The sequence below is a fragment of the Scatophagus argus genome, chromosome 4 (genome assembly GCF_020382885.2).
Source record: "Scatophagus argus isolate fScaArg1 chromosome 4, fScaArg1.pri, whole genome shotgun sequence".
NCBI classification, from domain to species: Eukaryota; Metazoa; Chordata; class Actinopteri; family Scatophagidae; genus Scatophagus; species Scatophagus argus.
The window spans coordinates 12,730,809-12,753,398 of NC_058496.1; the positions used below are offsets into that span (position 1 = coordinate 12,730,809).

The 22,590-nt window shown below is 40.5% G+C and overlaps 1 protein-coding gene across 5 annotated transcripts in view; it reads right to left on the minus strand.

Annotated features, from left to right (window-relative positions):
- sh2b3 (SH2B adaptor protein 3) overlaps positions 1–22,590 on the minus strand; it is a 50,938-nt gene that overhangs the window by 22,682 nt on the left and 5,666 nt on the right. Inside the window, exons 1-2 of one of the 5 annotated variants that reach the window (XM_046387824.1) lie at positions 17,231–17,925; positions 12,105–13,310 (exon numbers count right to left, since the gene is read on the minus strand). In XM_046387824.1, the coding sequence (XP_046243780.1) occupies positions 12,105–13,280 (1,176 nt within the window). In that variant the 5' untranslated portion in view covers positions 13,281–13,310; positions 17,231–17,925. The other 4 variants (XM_046387823.1, XM_046387825.1, XM_046387822.1 and 1 more) reach the window with 4 other exon arrangements.

The following is a 22,590-nucleotide window of genomic DNA, read 5'->3' on the forward strand; positions in this document are numbered from 1 at the left end:
CTGGAAAGGAAATCATAAATTTATCTAGGAGTTTAAAACGTTTCTAAACTGATTTGTTTGTATAATGACTGAGTTGAAATCATTAGTTGATTAAGTGCAACAGAAAGCTCATTCATTTTGATAACCAATTAATTTTTTTGGTAATTTTTCGAGCAGAAATGCAAAAAATAAACTTTAATAGCAGTAAATTAATTCAATTTGATTTATGCAGTATATCCCAGTATCGCTGTCATATCATTGTAAAGGAAATATGTATGGGTTTTGGACTTTTGGCTGGAGTAAATGATTAAACAAAAGAAATAAATAATAGCAAGTGAACTGATAATGAATATAATCACTGGCTGCAGACCTATATACTAGTATTTAATTATATCAGCCTGCTAATACATCGCTGTGGCTAGAAACAGTTAGAACAATTAGAATCTGCTTCGACTGATTTTTCTTTTAAAACGGCAATGACCGACTTGTGACACATGGACATGCCCAGAAGTTGGGAAAGAAAAATTTTCTTGTGCCCTTCCTTTCCCTTCTGCCCCTGTGGCACACCATTGTCTCTGAATAAACCTTACTGTGCAGTTTTGCCTCTTCTGGCTACAGTTCCTGGTACCACTGAGTCAGATCCAGGTTTATATAGGAAAGGAGACTTAGCCATGATAACATTTTCCACAAAGGGCTCAAGGCCAAGTGGGACTTGTCAGGGCCAGAGCAAACTCTAAATGTTTATAACACAGTATCAAAGTCAAAGTTTTCTAAGTGTGAAGCTGCAGCCCAATTTACAAATCATCTCCATTGGCAACAGAATAAAAAATGAATCTTTTTCTGAGGTGAAACTGAGAGCACAGATAATCACTGCTGTAAAAAGTACCCAAATCTTGGTAAAAGTACTATGAATAGTACTTCTATTAAATGTACTGACTGAAATGTCAGAAGTGGTTTTCTAATGAACATGAACATGAACACTATTTAGACAAAAGTACTGGGCCACCTGAGCATTAAACCAACAGTGACTTTCATGACACTGCATTCTAAATACACAGACAGCTTTGCAGCTAAAATAGCTTCCACTCTTCTGGGAAGGCTTTCCAGGGTGTTTCTGTGGGAATTTTTGCCCATTCATGCAGCAGAGCATTTGTGAGGTCAGACACTGACGTTGGACAAAAAGGCCTGGCTCACAATTTCCGTTCCAGTTCATCTCAAAGGTGTTCGATGGTCTTGAGGTCAGGGTTCTGTGTGGGCCAGTCAAGTTCTTCAACACCAAACTCATCCAATCATGTCTTTATGGAGCTTTGCTTTGTGCGCTGGGGCACAGTCATGCTGGAATAGAAAAGTTGGAAGCATAGCACTGTCCAAAATGTCTTGGTAACCTTGCTGAAGCATTAGGATTTGACATAGAAAAGAAGTCAAGCATCACATTCAAGAAGCTGGATACAGAAACTCTTCAGAAATTTGCTTGAAAAATGGAATTAATTATTAATTGAATGAATCAATATATTTGCTGAGAACTCAATTTGTCGATTAGCTGACTAACTGTTGCTGCTCTAAAGAACATTCATTTATACATATATATATATATAAAATCATATCATAATATATTAATAAATGTTACCTGGACCTGGATAAGCAGCAGAAAACTGACTGATTGGATTGACTGATTGATAAAAAAGGATTTTATATTATGTTAATACATGGCTAAAACTTGCCATTATGAGTGTGTGAGCTTTCTAGATACTGAAACTAGCAGCAGAGTAGAGGTCTGACAGTGTTGAAACAAAAAAAAGGGGGAAAAAAAAAGGTACAGAACAGCCTCCTGCCTGTTCTATGTACTGCTTTATACTGACAAGTGTTTCTATTATTTTGTCCACCCTTTTTATATCAATGCAGGTAAGCTAAATGACAGAAACACCTCTCCGTATGGTGCAATTCATCCTCCAAACTGGCCATACAGTTGAATGCATTAAATCTGACAACTGAGTGTAGACGCCATTTTGTTTATCTGTTGAGAGTCTTACAATGAAAATACCTCAAGCAAACCAACACTGTCACACACATATTTAAGTCACAAGATGGATTGTGTTTGCTACAGGTGTTTACATCACTACAAATCCCGGCTGATAACAAAAACGAGGACTTCACATGCTTTTCTTATGGCAGTTATGCTTACTTGAACCATTACATAACGGTGCTTGGTAACATAATGGTGTTTGCAGGTGTGTGTGTGTGTGTGTGTGGACCACGGAGGCCAAGAGAAAACTGTTGGGTGAGGGTGCTGCACTGCTTTGCTTTGGGGGCTTTCCACATGCTACTCAGCAAGGTCATGTGCACTGGCACTGTGGTTGTAGGTCTCTCAACAAACACACAAACACACACACACACACACCAATAAAGAGGTTATGACAGGGAAAAAAAAAATATATACATAGATACATTAACAATTAAATGTTATTAATCACCGAAGGGAAACTACGTATTGATTTCTGCAAATAAAATATTGGTTAATGCAGGCAGAGACGTGCATAAAGACAGCATGACAATCCCTTCTGCAGAAAAAGACAGAACTAGAAAGAGACAGAGCGAGAGATCTGACAAACATCTTGACCACATGACTCCAACCACTCTACTTCCTTTATATGTTTCTATAGATTTTTGTCACACTGAAACACACACAAGCACACACACACAAGTGAAGAAAAAAAAAACATCCTCCCACACTCAGGCATTTAACACTGTGAGAAGTTTTCCACTCCGTATGAGATGAAAGTTTTTTTCTGTCTCCTTTAGACTTCATCCAAACAGATATAAACAAAAGCGACCAATTATGCAAAAAGCTGCCTCCTGTTGTAAACTAAAACTTCTGTGAGCATTCTCGTTCACCACATCTTAGCTTAACTTCCTCAGTCAATTTTCATTTTGGGTATTAACGAGCATTTGCAAGCACTAACTGGCACCTCAACTTTGTGTAAAATGATATACACAAATATATCCTATTAATGTGATGGTCCAGGCCCAAAAAAAACATGACATCTTTCAGCCATCCATCTTATTTCCCATCTGCTTGCACATGCAATGAAATGCAAGGTACCCTTGATTTCTTCTTCTACAATTTGATTAAGCCAGAAATGGGGTGTCCAGAGGCATTCTCAGTTTAAGTGGCGTGGCACCCCCCCCCCAGGGAAGCATCCAGGAGGCACCCAAACAGATGCCACAACCACTTCAACTGACATTGTAAGCAAAGAGCAGAAATTTCATTCTGAGCTCCTTTCCTGCAAAGGAAGTTGATTTCTGCAATATGAACTCACTGCTGCACATATCTGCTTGTCAATTTCCTGCTCCATCTCACCTTTAACCATGAACAAGACCCAAGACATTTTAACATGCTTACTTGGGACGGCAATTCACTCACATATCAGGAGGAGAAAATTCTGGCTGGAGTATGAAGACTTGGAGGTCCTGACTCCCAGCCGATCACTGCTTTAAAAATTAAAATTAACAGCAAAAATGACATAAATGGCAAAAAGCGAACAGGTCATCTCAAACTGAGCCAACCATATACCCTCTCTTTCTTGACTACGTCCTAAGACTATATGTACTAAAATCAGAAACAAATTTTGTGACAAGCCAAAACCTTGAAGGAGCTGAAGGCCCATCAAAAATATAGACACAGCTTTCACCCATGCTTTTCACGAAGGGACACCAACCTGAGCAACTCTGCAAAGCATGTGTTGACTGAATGGATAAACACCTATAGTCCCATCAGTCAGTATGCTCCAGGCTAAAGAGTAAGGACAACGTCAGCATCGAGTTTTCACCTTAAGCTGTAGCCTCTTCTCTGGCATTCTGACTAAAAACAGGTTTCCTTTAAAGACTGAACAGCGTTGCACCCTGATATGTGGTATCCTGTTCTGTGAAACTAGGAATCAGCATCCATTTCTGCAAGTCAAACATCTAGCCCTAGCGCCAAACCACCATGGGGCTTTATGAACAACAATGACCCCCCAACAGATGAGCAACGCTTCAACACCAAGTCTTCTGACCTCATCCTAAGAGGGCAGGTCAGCCAGGCTCGGGTCAGATCCTCAAAATGCTCCTTTAGATATCCCCAGAGCAGGTCAGCAGTACTCACCCACTGAGAACAGCATGGGCAAGGCCCTGGTTCATGTGAACACATACACCGAGCTGGATTTTATTTAAACTTACAGATTATGTCCACAGCCTGAGCTTTACAATCGCAAATATGTTCATGAATCATGTTATATCTCATCTAATGGCCCAGGACATAACAATCAAGACCACAAACCAGTAGGAAAAAAAGAAGGGTCAGAAATGTCTTTGTTCTGTCTACTTGCATCAAATTGAAGAAAAATAATATTATATGGTGATCCACAGTATAAAGGCAACAACATCTGAGAGACTGTAGTTCTCCGAAGCCTTTGGTTATATTTAAAAAATATATATTCCATATTTCCAAGTGCTTGGCTTGGAAATATGTGGTTTTAACTTGGTAGGATATCTATGACTCACTGTATTCCTGACAAGAGTCATTACTGCTGACTTTGGCTAAACACTGGTTTGTACTCTTAATCCCTCAAGCCCATTTTCAAGTAAGTGTGGTGTGGTGAGGACTTTTAATTACGAGGCAAAATGCTAAATTATATACAAAAAAGCCCGAAAGTCTATGGACAGTGGCTGGTGTCCAATCCACCACAAACAAAAAGCTTAATCATCTATGAGGACCGCTTACATTTTCCACTACAGTATTTCTTTAATCATGATGTAAAATGGACGACACTTTTTATTGGAAAATCCTCTGTTTTACTGTGGTTACAGCAACTAGCATACACACTGGTTTTTAGAAACCTACCCATGGTCTGAAAAGAGCGGGATGTTGTGACATGACCCACATTTCTGACCACCAGGATTGTGTATCCCGACTCTGTTCATTGTCTCACGTTCTTGTCATATCATTTCATGTTTTCATAATGTTTTCACTTCATTACCAATGGCCCATTTATGCAAACTTGCACAAGTAACAAAACAAAACATTAAAAACTTCATAAAGGATTTGTTGCAGGGCTGCTGTATTAGACTGCTTTAGTTTAAGATGTAACTAATAAACTGTGTAATCCTGGTAGCTCGGTGGCTACCCAGCAATGAAAAAGCAGCCTGCTGCGCAACAAGTAGTGATGTGAACTACAGACTAAGACCAAATAGGAAAGGCTTCAAGAATGTTTTTTAAATTGTCTCCTTACCTGCCGTAAAACATTATTAAATCAGCCTGCAGCTTCACTATAAATCTGTGTTAGAGCTCAAACAGGTAGTCAACAAAGAAAAAAAAAAGTAAAGTAGCTGATAGTGAATCTGTTTTGTACAAATGGCGTCACAAAGAGGCAATGAAATCTAAATATTTGTCACTATTTTCCGAAATTTTAGAAAAACTTGAATGAACCTACTGATGACCTCTATGATGATGCCAAGCATTGCTGTCTTGGTAAATCAAGAATCTTGTGCAACTGTGCAGGCCTGTGTGTCTGAATCACAGTGGGCTGTCATTTCATTCCAAACCAGCACGTTATGTCAGCTGACCAGAGATAATGTTGCCAGAAAGATTTTCAAACCCAGCGCTCATGGCTATAGAAGATAAAGATTCGAAGGAAGGGTTCAAGCAGGTCAGCACAGCGAAACTAAAAAGCAGAACCATTGTGGCAAAAACACTTTAGGCAACTATGTACCAAAGAAAACAAAACAAGATAACTTGCAAATCATGAGAGTAGATCTCATGATTTGTCAATTTTAAAATTTTTACAAGCTGTCTCGTTAGATGGTATTCACAGCTTACAGTATACACATCTGGTGAACAGTCAGTACATGAATACACAAGCATGCATGTGCACCCACGCACATATCCATTACATGACTCAGTCAATCATGATAGGACATCATTTCTAGGTTTCATAGAACTCAATCCCTGGTAAGAGTAAAAGATTTTACTTTGTGGCTGTGAGATACAAGGCCGTTATGACATAAAATGAAACTTGCGTTTCAGAGATAAATACCAAAGTGAGCAGAGCAGAGACTGACCAGCAATCTGGTACTTCTGCACAAGTTCACAATTGGTTGCTACTTCCAAGTTGTATACTGGCCAGTTGGCTTTGGCCAAACACATATTGTCACACATCAAAATACTGTATTTGAGTGGGGCCAAAGCAGCAAGCTGGAAGCAGCAAAAAAAAAAAGCTCAACATAATGTCTCAAAATGTCTTGTTTTTTTCTGCAAACAGCCCAAAATTCAAACATATTCCGTTTACCAACACATAAGATGAAGAAAAGCAGCAAATGCTAATATCTGCGAAGCTGGAACAAAGGATTTTTGCTTCAGTTTTAAGAAGCTCTGCATGAAAAATGTTTAAGGCCTAAATTGGGATGCTATTAACCATTAAGTCCCAGAGAAACTCTGTGTAATCATCCATGCTTATAGTCCACATGTACTGGAATTTTAGATGTAATTTTGTTCATAAGCTAATGAAACAGATGGAATATACTTAAAAACTCATATGTTTTGCAAGAATTCTGCAAGAATTTTGAGCATAAAAAAAAAATATCCAACACAATCTTGCCATAGACCTGCAGGCACCTTGGTCTCACTCTGTCCTCCCTCTATGCTGGCTCGTCTACCTAACTTTGAGTCCGTCTTTCACATGTCTCCTGCAGTCGCATTTCCTGTGTCTCTCTTGGTTGGTTTCATTCGCTTTCTGGTTCAGCTGACTGGGGCCCATGTGTTCAGAGCTTTAGTTGTGGTATGCAACAAGAGCCAAATTAACGCTGCATGTTGCCATATGAGAGACTGAAATACAACAAGTAACACAGAACAGATGGACACCAGAGTCTGGTTGTTGGAAAAGTATTTTCCACTGATGTTGCAACCTCCACTCGTACTGTCAGTGAAAGGGGAGAGAGGGAGAGAGAGAGAGAGAGAGAGAGAGATAGAGAGAGAGAGAGAGAGAGAGAGGAAAGCATACTGAAAGAAAAACACAGCAGCGATGCAGAGAGAAGAACAAAAAAGACTATACTTAAACGTATTTGGACTTCAACTGAGTTACTCCAATTCTTTGATTTAATGAGGCATAACTCCATATTCAGCTTTGGAAATTCTCAGATCTTCTTTTTACTTAAGGTTCAAGGTATCACATGACCCCGATTGGGCAAAAAGGTTCAGACAAAGTTTTTACGATACATGTCAACACACATTGAAAAATATGTGTGAGAACGCAAAGGGGCGAGAGAGAGCGCAAAAATACATTCAAACAGAGGGGAACAAACTCTAACAGCAACGTGATACATCATGTAGGCACACGTACACACAAGTATGAAATGAAACCATGTGGGAAAGATTAAGGCTAGAGGAACTGGAACAAACATAAGCATAAGCACACACACACACACACACACACACACACACACACACACACACACACACACAGTTGAGATGAGAGGGGTGTGATTAAAAAGTCTAGAGGAGATCTGAAGAAACATATCCACCATCAGACTGCAGCAGTCCATGGGAACTGAGACTGGAAGACAGAATACCACGATTTTCCTGGCAAGACGCTAACCTTGTCTGTAACCTTGGCTACTATGTGTCAGATGAAAGGAAAAGTAGAGCTCGATGTCAGAGAAACAACCACCTCAGCTGAGAGTAAGTCAAAGCTGGGGAAGGTTATGAGACAACTCCAACATTTGAGGAAAACTGCACATCGAAATCCTGAAAAGTCATGCAAGGTAACACATCCCCACTCTACTTAGAGTTTGGGAGTGCAGACTAAGTCTAAAATCACATAACACCAGGACAGGAATGCTAATTGTTTAGGGCTCACTTTGTCCTCATCCACATACTTCAGAATGAGACTAGATAAAGTCTCCACATTGTGGACACAATGCAGACATCTGCTTGTTTCAGCTGACAGGACAAGATTCACTTCTCCAATAAAACGAGTGTCACATCTCTGTAGATCGGCTATTTTGTCATTCCCTTTGCAAAACAGAACAAACATAACAAAATGCAGACCTACATTCTGCTTATATAACTGTCAGTCTGAGAAGCATGTATGAAAAGCAAGTGGACTGTCATAGGATTGTCATATTAAAGCATAAATGTGCATCCACTCTGTAAAAAAGAAAAAAAAAACTATTAGGATGTCTTTTTACATAATCAACTAACTGTTTTGGTGCACACAAAAAGTGTTTAACTATCACAAGTGTCTGTATAGTATTACTGAGAGTTAATATGAGAGCATTAAAGAGAAGGTTTCCTCATAAGTGAAGCTCTAGTCCATTACAAAGTTTGATTTTGCCTTACAATACGTGTTCTCAGCTCAAATAACAATTGTAATATCTCTGCAGTCGTCTGCCAGTACTCTAGGTATTTCTCTTGCATTTTTATAGTAAATTAGCAAACCAAAATACACAGAATAAACTCCTGGACAAAACAATGTATTTTCACTGTTGTTCTGGCAAAGATGTTGCTTGGTTCATTCTTAAAGAAAGTTTTCACCCCGAAATTTTATGAATTCAGCAGGTTAAAGCTGCATTTACGCCAACATTAGCACTACATCAAAAAGTTGTTTCAAATTTTGCCCTGACAGAAGCCCTTTGCCTTGACGAGAGCTTTCTCACGCAAATACATTATCAGTTCCCATGCAGCTTCCTCTCTTGTGCTAAATCAGCTCACTGATATTACTGCTGTTTCTCACACATAAAGGCAACTCTCACGCAAAAAGACACTCACTCACTCACACACACACACACACACACACACAAAGGTCTTCATAAAAATTAATGCTAGCTGTGAATTATCTTCTATGCAACCAATCTATGTATGCAGCATGTAGGCGTGCATACCCACACACACATACAGCATCACTAAAAGAGGCCACAGATGTGTGAAACCCCAATTCACATTCACAAAAAAAGAACCTGTACCAACACAATATATAACACAGCAACCCTAATATGCTACAAGTGTGTGTGTGTGTGTGTTTGAATGACTTTTTTTAGGGTGTGAATCCATATACTTTTTCTTGTGTACGTTAAAATGTGTGCATGCAAGTCCACAGTTCTCATTCCTTTTAAGGCCATTCTCAAGGCCTTAAGTGTCTGCCCTGCCAAAATTACAGGGAGAGAGAGAGAGAGAGAAAGAGAGAGGGAGAGACAGAGACAGAGAGACAGAGAGGGAGAGTGGGGGTAGTACTGCAATCAGCCAGGAGAATCGTGCCAATGCTTTTCCATTCTGATATACAGTGTATATATACACACACACACACACACACACACACACAGCCCTGGGTCGACTGAATAACCTTACACATGGTTAGGGCTGCAGCTGGCTAGTTTAAGGCTGCTAAATATAAAACACTACAAGCACGCACGCACACATGCATGCAATATCTTTTTCATTGACCTCCGTTTGTGCCAGAACGCACGCCTGCACACACCCTGAAGAGACTGAACTCTTCCAGGGACATTATGGATGGTGGTGGCTAGGACAGCAGTCAGCTTAGCCGCTCTGATTACTGGTTTGGGGATCTTGGGGGACTGGGTGTGCAAGCACATGCAGCCTTCCGACTGGCCCCATCTGAAAATATTGCAGGGTTTTATGCCATGAGGTCTCATGTGGGGACCTGGGCAGACAGATTAGAAAAAAAAAAGATATCCTGCTGTGCTGTGATGAGCTGTCAAGTAAGGTCAGGGGAAGGCTAGTTGATCTTTTTTATCCCCTACTTAAAAATGCAAGTTATTCAAACAAATATCCATAATGTGGCACTTTCATAGTATCTCATTGTTGAGTTGATGTATTAATAAATCATGAAGTAATAAATAGAAAAGTTGTGACTTGCTAAAGCAAACCCCAAACAAACAAGACACAGTGTTGGCAGCATATCAACTAACCAAAGAATGAAAAAACACACGAATGTTTGCAGATTCTTGGAGGTAGCTGAGCACCAAAACGGCTCACTGGACAAAGGTCATGCGACATGAATACATCAAAATGTGATACATGTAATGTAAATTTGTGACAATAATCTCTGAGGCACAGACAGATTAAATTTATCACATGAACAGTGACTCCATTTCTTCAAATGATGAAGTTTTAACAGTGGCACTGCTACTCAGCACACTAAGCAAGAACAGACTCGATCAGTTTTTCTAAGTGTAAGCTCTGACTAGACCAGTAATATCATCCTGAAGCTCTTTCAGCTCTGTTAAAACCAAAGCCTGCTCAACATTATAGCACACTCTGTAAAAGAAAAAAAACATCAATCACTGGAGGCAAAGACGTGATGAAAACCATCAATACGATACTGAGGCAAAGCTAAATGTCATCACAGCTTTGGTCTTTTTTTGTCATGTGAGAAATTGTGTGCCTAAAGGAGCTTCTCAGATGCAGAAAAACATCATTTATGAAAACAAAACAAACAGAAAAGAGGTGATCTGAAGAAGAAAGGGGGAAACCCCTGTAACTAAAAAGGCTGGAAACAGGAAATGACTTTGTGCCTGTCTTAATACACACATTTGAAGCTCAGCCTGGCAAACTGACATGAAGCAACGTCTTAAAGACTTCTGTGGCTTTTCCATCTTATTCATAAATACATACAGATCTACAGAATTATCTGTCTTACACCAGATGAGAAACCCGGCAGATGTTTAATGTTTCAGTGCCCTGCAGAGGACTGAGAAGAAGCTCAACATACATTTGCAAAAACTGCAGACACACAAGCCTGTGACTCAGGCGGAAAAGTCAACTGCTGTACCAACAACAACTGTAAGGCAGAAAGTGTCAGCTGCAGAATATGCATGCCTATGCAGTGACGTAGAACATCTGTTTGTTACAGCTAAAATAAATGTCAATGCTAAGATAAAAATCACTGAATGTTGCATGTTTCATATTTGCTTCACAAATATATTAGCACTGAATAAATTAAAATGCGATTATGTGGCTCTATAAAGACTAACTTTGATCATGTCCTTAATCTCAATATTGCAAAACTTTTAATAAATCATTGTGCAATAATTTCCCCATCTCCTAGTGCAATACAGTAACTTTCTACTGGTAATAATTTAAAAATCACAAAATACTGTAAGTGTCTATGATTTCTTTTAAAAAGGTGCAAATGTCCCTGTATTTTTTTTACTTTGTATATTTTTACTCGACCCATCAGGACCTTTATTTTGCTGTCCTTGTGCTGCTGTGACAATGACAATTTCCCCACTGTGGGACTAATAAAAGCCTGTCTTTATCTTTACAAAAAAAAAAATACTGCAGCCACTTCTGGCTTAAACTGAAATCCTTGTTGCACCTCTGGACACACTGCAAATGAAAACTGCGTGCACTTTGTAGTTGAGTGTTAGATGAGAAGACACCACTCTCATGGCTGTGCATTAATTATATAGCTGGAGTCACAATGTGATTAGTATAGCAAAGCATAAAGAGAGGCAGTAGGGAGAAACAGCAAGCCCAGCTCTGTCCAAAGTTTAAAAAAAAATGACTAAGAAAGAGACATAAACAACATATTTTGCTGGACGATTACTTTAGTCTGTGAAGTCAGTATGTTTGATGAAATGTACCGTAGTTCACAATGTCAACTGCTTACAAATCAAAAAACTAGATTTGTAAGCAATTAGCTACTGCCTCCTGTTTACCTGAAGGCTAAAACCAATGCAGCAAGTACAGTTTGCATAGCATTTACTAAGATTAAACTTGAAGACAGACATTAAATATGGTTCTAACTTATTTGAGAACATTTGCATGTATGCAACATATATTTCAGCCATCACTGAACTGCGTTACAACCTGGCAAACTCTTAACTTTTTCCCCAAGTCACTCTTATTGCACTTTTAAGACACTGTGAAGTTATCACATTTTGTTTCTCAGTAAAGATGGGACTATGGAGATCCAATGCAATGAATGTGTGGATTGTAGTGTATATTTTAGAGTGTAGTGATATGACCTATAATGCCACAACTAGACCCACTATGTGCACATATGTCCAACAGTTGCTTGGTTTATGTAAAATATGTGTGTATAAATGTAAACATGAGCAAATGTTTCTACCTTTGGAGGATCATAGAGCTCCAACTGGTACCTCTCCCTTCCTCCTCCTCCTCCTCCTCGAGCATCCCTGATCCTCCTGACCAGCAGGCGGCAGCGTTGCCAGTGTGGCTGTGTATCCGAGATAGTGTCATCCACCAGCAAGTACCTCAGTTGGCCCTCTTTACAGCAGCCGCTCACCTCCGACCTTCTCTGCCTCATGCTTCCACTGCGTAACCATCCACTGCGTAAACGACCCAGGAGTTGAGAGGCTAACTCAGCCACACGTGAAGAGGCTGGGGGTGTGGCTTCAGAGTTCAGGCAAGAGGAAGAGTGGGAGGATGAAGAGGAGGATGACAAATCCTCATTCATGGAGGAAACCACTCCCACTCTATCACCATTATTTAGGAGATTGTTGGTGGTGGTGGGGCTGGGGGTGCTAGGAGACAGGTCCTGGGATGAGGGGGAGCTTGGGTGGGGCTGTTTCTTTAAGAGCAGTCTCACGGTCTGCTGGATTTTACTGACGGGGAAATGTGTGACATCTGCATGGTCAGGGCTGGAGGCTAAGGAGTCTGAAGAGTACCGTTCAGATACGTGGCGACGATCATTGCCGGAGACCTCTTCGTTGCTCCGGCTACGAATAGGCAGTGACCCGCTGCCAATACTACGAGATGACCCCCTGGGAACCACCGGGTTTCCTGAAGCACAACGCAGTGGCTGCTCCTGTTCACGAGTCACCACTACAGGCTCCACTTTAGGCGACGCCACAGTAAAACGAGCAGCTCCTCCGCTTGGCCTTCCCGGCTCCCGATAGTCCTGCACCTCAGACAAAGATGTGATCCGCAATCGACTCATCACGGTCTGTGATGGAAGTGGAGGGGCCACCGGAGTAGCAGAGGAGGCACTACTGACAGTGGTAGAGCACATGTTCTGGTTGACCGATGTGCCATCTTTGTCGACCTCGCAGCAGAAGTGTTGCTGGAAGAGGTCGGTGAACTGCTTGGAAAAGGTCTCTGGTGGAAGAACGTCATGTTGTGGCCACTCTCTGGCAAAGCTCCGATACTGTCCAGCCAGCTGCCGGGCTGTGGCAATGGCATGCAACTCGCAGAATTCCCTCCAGCCTCTCGGGGTTGCTGCCACGCCTGGGCCTCCTCCTGCTGTTGTGGTGGTGTTGGATGGATGTATAGTGTTACCATTCATTGCAGTAACCAGGCCGGCTGAGAATCACTGCTGTGAAACAAAGAAAGTTGAAAAAAGACAGAAAAAGAAAAATCAATGGTTGGAGACAAGGTGGGGGTACAGGGATCGATATGGAGGCAAGAGCGGAGGAATGGACAGTTTAGAACAGAAAAAGGGAAAAGATGATTGAGGGACAAACAAAAGAGAAATATGGAAATGTAATTAGAAGCAAATCAAGATCATGTGCACTGTTGTGCAAGAACTGGAGCGCTAAAGATGGAACTAAAACAGTCACAGCATTTCTTTGAACTACTTCAAACTCTGAAGCAGTTAAAAAAATGAGGAAGGACAGTCAAAAGTCTGAATTTATCTGTACTCAATCTTAAGCAGTCCAAATTGGATTACACGGGACTGCAAAGAATCTCTGGCAGTCAACCATTCATTGAGTATCTTAATAGATAACGATGGCCACAGTTCACCCAAAGGACAAAGGAGCATTAGATTCATAGAAAAACAGTCAATTCAATCAAGAGAAAAAAAAACACTCTTAAGTGCATATATTTAAAGAAAACTTTAGGAAATCATATCCTGCTGTCAAGGTGAATAATGTGAAGAAAATGAGGAGAGTGGAGTGGCGTCAATAAAAATGACTAAATCAGTCACAGCGTTTGCAGTGAATGAAAACAGCAATAAACTGGACAGATACTGAATGAGGTCCTGACTGAGGAAGTATGGTTAGAAAATTTCTCAATCAACCACACTGCCTGCTTGACCATCTGTGTGTTTACATGTGACCTTTTTCAATGTTCCTTCTGCTTTTTTTTTTTTTTTTTTTTTTTGCTCTTTTTCAAGATGAGGTCTTCATTATGTGACTGTTATTACATGGACTGCAATTGCTTAGATAGATACACAGATAGATAGACAGAAAGATAGATAGATAGATAGATAGATAGATACTTTATTGATCCAGCGGGAAATTCAAGACTCTACACTCCAATTTCTCTCTCTCAATTTGTCTTCTAATCTCTGCCAAAAGAGCACAAACATTGATAATAAAGCTCATAAAATGGTTTAAGAGTGATCATTTGAACACCTACACTGGTTTGCTTAGGCATGTGAAAATAACCAAATCCTGGAATCACAGTGGTGTCTGTGCATTGAATGTTGTCAGGTGGATCTGGGTCAGGGTCAGATCATGAAGCATCCAACATGCTTGTTTACCCCTAAAAAAAACCCTCTAAATTTCTGACCAATGAAGGGAGTAACTGTTCCTCTCAAAAGCACGAATGTTGCTATTATATAGTGAACATCTTAAACCCCTTGGCTACTGTGACATTTCTGGGATTTACTGGGCAGATTTTCCTTACATACCAATTTCCACACTGGCCACATAAATACATCACGAACAGTTCTGTCAATGCAACACTTTGCTGTCATTGTTCTTTGCAGAAAGAAGTTAACAGCTTTCAACAATCCTTTTCTTCTCCAGTGCATATGCTTTTATTTGTCTGCCATGGCTGACTGAATGCTAACTTTTGCAATTAGAAAGGACTGAGGCAGTGATTTAAGAATTAACCACATACTTCCACAGTAAAAGAGGAAACACAATGCAGCTTGAAGTATTCAATGAGTGCCCTACCCTGTCCTTGATCTTTGAGTGCTCTCACTGCTGAGCCAGACTATGCTCTACGCACAGTTACAGAGGATAAGTAAGAGGAAAGACACATTTTAATAGATCCACAACAGGCCTGAGCAGATGCAAGAGTGGAGCTTCTTGGTTTATGCAGAGAACCCATGGAGTTCCTATATCTTCACACTAGTGTGATGAAGCAAAAACAGTAAATTTCATATATACAGAAATTAAGTTTCATCAAAAGGTTTTCTCTAGATGTCTGATTATAAGCTGGACCATGACATGAATTTGCAATTATATTTGATGCACAAGACAGTTGACTTTCTCAACAATAGCAGAGAAAACAGGCAGAGTATTTCACATGCATCATACACCAAATGCAGCTAATAGTAAAACATCAGTAGTATTAATAAGTGTTTATCGTACAATATGTGCCTACAGTACATACCATCTTCCTCCCGTGCAGCAGAGAAGGACCTATTCTTAATACAGGAAGTATGCGTGTGTGCGCGTTGGTGTGGGGGGAGTTAAAGACTGTGGTCCAACAGATCACAGAAAACCACAAAAAAGTGTGTGTGTGTGTGTGTGTATGTGTGTGTGTGTGTGTATGTGTGTGTGTGTGTGTGTGTGTGTGTGGGGGGGGGGGGGGTCGTTGTGGTGGAGCCAAACATGGAGCAACATGTCTCGTTATCTCTCAGCTAACATCTCCCTCCCTCTCCATGTCCTAAACGATGTAAAGTTGTGAATTCTTGAGATCGTGGCACGCTCCAAGCCTGCAGATTCTTCATTAGTATCGCCAAACTTACCAGGGGACACGTACGTCAATAAGGGAGTGAAAACTTGGCAACATGACATATTGCGTCACTAAAGTTCCTGGATGTGTCCTGTCACAACAACTAATTCCCTTCCTGTACTTTTCAGAGCATGCTCAGTGCATGCCCTCTTGTGCCCCTCTAACTGGCCCCCCCAGAAGTCTGTTTCTATCTGCCTGGCCAGCCCAGCGATGACTCAGCACTGACTCACTACAGAACATACACACACACACACGCACGCACGCACATGCACATATACACACACACACACACACACACACACTTCCTCCCGCCGTATTCCTCTGGGGGCTTGGCCATCTCCGTTCCCATGGTTTTCCCTTTCTTTTGATCATCTGTGTCCTCCAGTATGAGGATCTCCAGATGTGTTTGGATTCATGCTTCCTTTACTTTCACCTTGACTGAGGGCCTAAGAGGGCAACGGTCAACTTTTGAGGGAAAACATAAAAGGCCAATGCAGTTTTGGGTCTCCTCAACCTCAACTTAGTGCTCTGTTATCATATTATTGTTTTGCTAGACAGTTTTCAGCAGGGGATGACAGAAGAATCTGGGACAATAGAGACAAAGTCCCTGCATTCCCTCCTTCCTGTCTTCCTCACCTTACTCATCAGTCCCTCCTCCTCCTCTTTATCAATGCCTACATTCTTCACTGTGAAACACACACACACGCACACACACACGCGCACATACACAGATTGCTTTCTTCTTCCCTCTCATCTGTTTCACAGAAATCTGGCGCAGCTTTTCCTGCAGCATCAACACCACAAGCAGCCTGAGCGAACAAGCAGCATCAGTTGCAGGTTTGCTGGCAAGAAAAAAATATAAAGTTTAACCAAACAAATGAGACTGTAAGCACCACCTATGGCCGTCAGACTACAGAGCCTACAGCTCAGTCCCTGTTGTTTCAAACAGAGAACAGACAGTGACATCTGTGACACTTCAATGTCATTTGCCTTCACTGGTCAGATGCATGAGTCAAACAGGTGCAAGAAAAAAAGCAGTTGACCTGGAAAGCAGCTTCTGACTGACATTTAAAGAAATACACAACAGTCTCCTCATCTGAACCTCTGACATGAGGTCTGACAAATTAGAATACAAATTAGTCCATTAAGGGATTAGTTGGCAAAATAATCAGCAAATATTTTGACAGTCAAGTAATTCAAAAGTAATTTTTCAAGTAAAAATTCCAAACATTCTTAAATGTGTGTACTTTAATTGCAAAATCGGCTATCTTCACGTCGGTCGGACAAAACTAACAATTTGAAGATGGAGCCTGTGACAGGAATACAATTAACACAAAGGATTATTCAAGCAATTAATCAGCAGATAAATCAAAGATAAAAAATAATTGCCCACATATGAATGGTAGCGAGGTTGTCCACTCTGCAACTCAATCGCGACTGTCATCTGAATTATTTAAAAAACTAATTTTAAAGATTAAAAAGCCCAAATCAGTCCAAGATAAAATCAGGATAAAAGACAGCATAAATGGGTAGCACATCTCTTACCTTCCCTCATAACAAAGTTGCTCCTGACACACAGAAGTGGAACTAAACTAACTTTTTGTTTTTTTTACTGGAGGCAGCCAGAAGCTGATTTTAATCAAGCAGGAAGGGAAACAGGATGTGTGAAAGACACACGTGAATTAATCTTGTCAGCATGAGTAACCTCATGACTCATATCAGCTCACTCAGTTGATGTTTAACACAACACAAGTTTGAATAAAACTCAGGACAAATGTACAAAGATGAGGGCTTATACAACACCCGGAGAATTATCAGTGCTGCTGGTGGAAGCCCTGCTGCAGGGAGGTCCTATTTATATCTCAAGAGCTTGGCATCGGCTCTCACACACCACTGTGTGCTCCTGGTTGCCCCCAGTTTGGAGCAGCTCTTGTTTGATGCAATGGGCACACACACAAAGAAGGTCTCTGAGCTTTCAGATCATGCATTTATAGCAGGCGGGAACTGTCATGGCTGCATACTAACGTCGGTGTAAATGTGGCTGAACATGCAGTACTGTTAATGGCCACTGGTGGTAACTGTTGACTGAGACTGGGTGGAAGTCAATGGAAAAGACCACCAGTCTCTTCAGTAATTTACCAGATAGTTATGTTTTGAAAGTTATGGTAAGAACATTATTTTAGAAGCATTTTGTTAGCATTTTGTTAGGTTTTTGAAAAATCTTACCATCTTGACAATAAAACAAATCACAAAAAAAAAAAAAAAAAATTCTAGTAAACTTTGAGATTTTAACACTGTTAGTTAAACAAAACAAACAAACTAAAAAAAACATGAAAACATCACCTTGGGCTTGAGTCAACAGGGATGGGCATTTCCCCCACATCTTCTCATGTTCATAGACCAAACAATTATGCAAGAAAATCACTGTCAGATTAATCAACATTTGAAATAATTATTAGTTGCAGCCCTACTACTATCCTACAGCTCCACCCCTGTGCTGTTTGGATTTTCAATTGAACTGAACACCAGTGAACAGTACATACAGCTTTAAGCCTCATGCAAACCAAAACCTTCAAGGATGACATCACAGCCGACCTCCATGTGAACACAGTCAGTCATACCTAAACATGTTTTTTATTTTCCCACACACACTCTCACACATACATATATGAAGACAGATGTGTCTATGAGCAACTCGCCTCAGAATGTGTGCACATGTACACCTCCATGTGCTGTTGGGTTGTTCATTACTACAGAAATAGGATGTGCTCCTAATCATCATAGTCATTATGTAAAATGCAATTTACAGCAAACCACATCCATCTGACCTTTATATAGCCCTGGCCTTATTACCAAGATCAGCCGGATCCAATCTAGTGCTTACAACTCAATTAGTCTGCATGGCATCAAGGCTTTCTGAGACATCAAACACTCCAGTTTTTACGGGAAAAACTGGAGTGGAAAAAATAAATAAATTAAAAAGAGCGGCAAACATGTGCATCACAAGGTCTGGGATGAAAAACAGATTTTGTTACCACCTTTGAATTATCATTCTCTGAATCACTGAATGAATCACAGGGCTAGGAATACATTTACAAAGCAGGGTGAGAGTTAAGTGAGTGTGTGAGTAGAGGAGTGGGGTGGGTGGGTGGGTGGGTGTGTGTGTGTGTGTGTGTTTGGGGGGGGGGGGGTATTAAAAAGAAGAGAAGGACAGAGAATGAAAAAGAAAGGGAAGATGAGGAGAGAATGAGGGGATAATGAGAAGGCAGGCAGGAAGTGAGGAAAAACAGAGCAGAAGAAAGGCAAGAGGGGAGGAGATGGCGCCAGGTTTGTGGGTAATGGTCCAGGTGGCAAAGCCAAAGAGGAACAGAGACCAAAGGATCTTTGCTGTGTTCTGCCTGGGCAGCAATCACAGCAACAGGAAGCCCAGCCCTGCCCTGGCAAGCAGCGAGCAGAGCACTGAACACACATGCATGCACACTCACCAAAATGCACTCTGAGGTGAGGGATGGAAAGAGTACTACGAGATATCAAAATACTTACTATTGTGACTGTAACAGAACTGTGTTGAAAGATGAAAATACTTTTAATTTGAGATAACTCTATAATTATCTCGATAAAATAAGGAAATGTCAAGAAGACATGGGTCAGCTTTTGCAGAACAAGGAGACGGTTGCTGTAAAAATAAATATTTTTAATATTGAAATATTTCTGGAAATAATACATAGCAGTGACACCTACATACCTAAATACGTACAGACTTGGTCCAATACTACCATTGTACACCCATAATCTTGAATGTACTCCAACAAACACTCCACACCTTATAGTACTTTACGGCAACGGGACATTAACTTTTGTCGGTTAATCTGAGGCAGAGGAGGAGCAATGTCAACAGTCTGGAGATATTTCAGAATAACCAATGATGACAAAAGTAGAACAGAGTACAAACTCTACTCTGCAAAACTGGCAAGACTCCAGCAAGATGTGCAGCCCTGCTAAAACAGCACATGCTACATGCTGCCGTCTCTAGATGAGCAATGAGCAAGTCTTAATATGAGCTCCCGACAATCTCACCTCTCAACAGTGGACTGGTATTTAAGTCACACACACAATCATACACAGTACAATGTGCAGTGAAAGTCTCTTTTAGCATTAGCATTTAAAAGTTTTGGTGCATACCTTGTTAACTGACAACCACTCTCATATCTTTACAGTAACTAAACATTAATGGAGCCAGCAGGCAGTCAGCTTAATTTAGCCTAAAACTGAAAACAGGAGGAAGAAGCTAGTCTGGCTCTGTGCAAAGCAGAGCTGCAACTAATTACTATTTTCATCGTTAATCCACTTACTGTTTATTTTCATGATTAATCATTAGGTCTATCAAAGTGTCAGAAAGTTAGGATGGAGCTAAACCTATTTTGGTTTGAGTGAAATATTCAATACACATTTACAGATTTTTACATGAAAAAAGAAACACGAAATTACAGTGTTTTTTTATGAATCTTTTGTAACAAAAATCATTTTATTGCACTGACTTTGCCTTACACTGTACTTACACTAATGCAGACAGAGCACCAAAATCAAGACTCACATAGAATCAAGTGAAATTTGGAGGTGGAGGCCAAAATCATGACTGTGTTAAATTTATAGAGCTCCATTCCCTTCTTTGTTTACATGAGCAAAATGTTAGCCAAATGCAAGGGGAACATCCATGAGTAAAAATCCACAAGCAACAGTTATGCAAGTCCATTATCAGGACAGAAAAGTCACCAAAACATTTACCATTCAATATTGTTGTGACAGGCCAAACAGCCCGATCCACCATTAGCCAACACAGCAGTTAACACAAACTGACACTGTGCTTTTCATCCCCTTTCATTTTATATTTTATACTTGAGTCCAACAAGCTGCGATGTATCAAGCAAAACTGCCATAACCACACAACAGCAACATGCATCTACAAGTGCTGATTGATCAGCTACATAAAAGAAGAGACCAACATGAAAAAACATCTGCAGGGATGGGGATTGCCTGAATGTTCCTCTTTGTGCGAAGCGAGATGTGAAAGAGCTTTGATAATGAGCAGAGCAGAAAGCGAGACGCGCACAGCTTACATAATTTAAGAACAAGTTGTAAAAAAGGAAGTAGCGCTGAAACATGAGATAACCTCGGACTTAGTTTCCCATAGCCCGAGGAAAGTATCAGCTGATTTGGGGCAGGACAGGAGAGGGGGAGCCTGTAGCTACATGTAAAGCTTATTACAAAAATAAACCACCAGTAAAGCATAAAATGTTTCTTCTGGGTGCGTTTTGTGTTACACCTTATGTGAAAGAAAGTCAAAACATATGGAGCAGACAGACAAAGCTATGGGGCAAGAACAAACTGCATCTTTTGATGAAAGAAAACAAGTGGCAGTAACAGCTGTGAACTGGTGAAAATGTATCTTTTGTGTTGCATGTGCCCTTTGTTGTTCTCATGTGTAGGCAAAATACTACTGGGTGCACAGGGTTTCTGTTTAGGTTAAGAGTATTCTCTAGCCCAGTGCTGCATTCCCACAACAATGCAGGCTCCAACACAACACAATGCTGCTATTCTTAAGAAGCACAGAATTAAAGCCCAGCCACTTTCTGGTCATTTCCTGTGGTCTGGAAACGGAGAGAGGGAGGCAGGTCGGGAAAAGAGTGAAAATAAAAGGCTGGACCTATGATAAGAATTAAAAAAATAACAATAATCAAAAGGAAACCCGCTCTATGCTTTAGTATGAAGGCTACTTTCCCTACCAATATACTGCAACGGAAAGCAAATCTGCGGTTTACAGCGTATATGATGATTATGTGTGCAGTAATTTACAATAACCAAGTAAAACACTCACTAACAAGCATCTTTCCAGCTGTCCGGCATCCTACCAATGACTAATACGAAACATCTCTGCACAGTCTGCAGTCTATCATTATCCTGCAAAGACAGGCCCTGGCATGTCAAGGAAATACTAAAATATAGGGCTCCCAGAGACATAATGACAGGCAAAGAATGAAAAGAGTTAGGTTTTAGCTTTGGCTGCATGGATAGATGTGATGTGTGAGGAGAGGAGACTAAAAGAATGAGGTCAATAGTGACTGTCAGCCATCACAAACAACCTTTTCTTTTTTCTTCTGTGTTCTGTCCACTCATTATCTCCTGTGACCATTTTTGAAAAAAAAAAAAAATGGATATCCAAAGCTGAGCGACCCAGGCAACATAGACAAAATTTATTTATATTCAGAATTACGTGTTAAAAAGTTTTGAAAAATGTTGTGGGCAGCCCGGTTATTTAGTCAACGCTACAACTGAATATTATTTTCATTACTGATTAGTGCACAGACTACTTTCTCCATACATTGATTATCTCACTGGTCTACGTCAGAAAATAGTGAAAAATTTCCACGACAGTTTCCCAAAGAAAAAGCTGATGTCTTTCAATGGGTATGTCAGTTTAACCAACAGTTCACAACCCAAAGGTATTTCCTTAACAAGAACAGAAAAGAGAAAAGCAGCACATCCCCACAACCAGAGAATTACAGTACTTTTGTTTGAAATTATTAACTGTTGTTGCTGTTAAAATGATGCCTTATTGACATACTGAAAAGTCGTTTCAGCTCTGTACACAATAATTTAATTAAAAATATACGCTGGCTCTAAAACAAGTCAGTGGATCGACAGTGCAATTAGAAAAGCCTGAATGTAAAAACTGTTTGATAAGAAAGCAGTGTCCCCATTATCCTGCGAAGTACTGTGCGCCCTGTTAAAATGAAGAAAAACTGAATGTATGCACAGCAATTTTTCCTTACACACCCACTTTGATCCCTGGCAAAATAAACACTGACTGACAGCACATATTACAGAACATTAAATACTCATACACA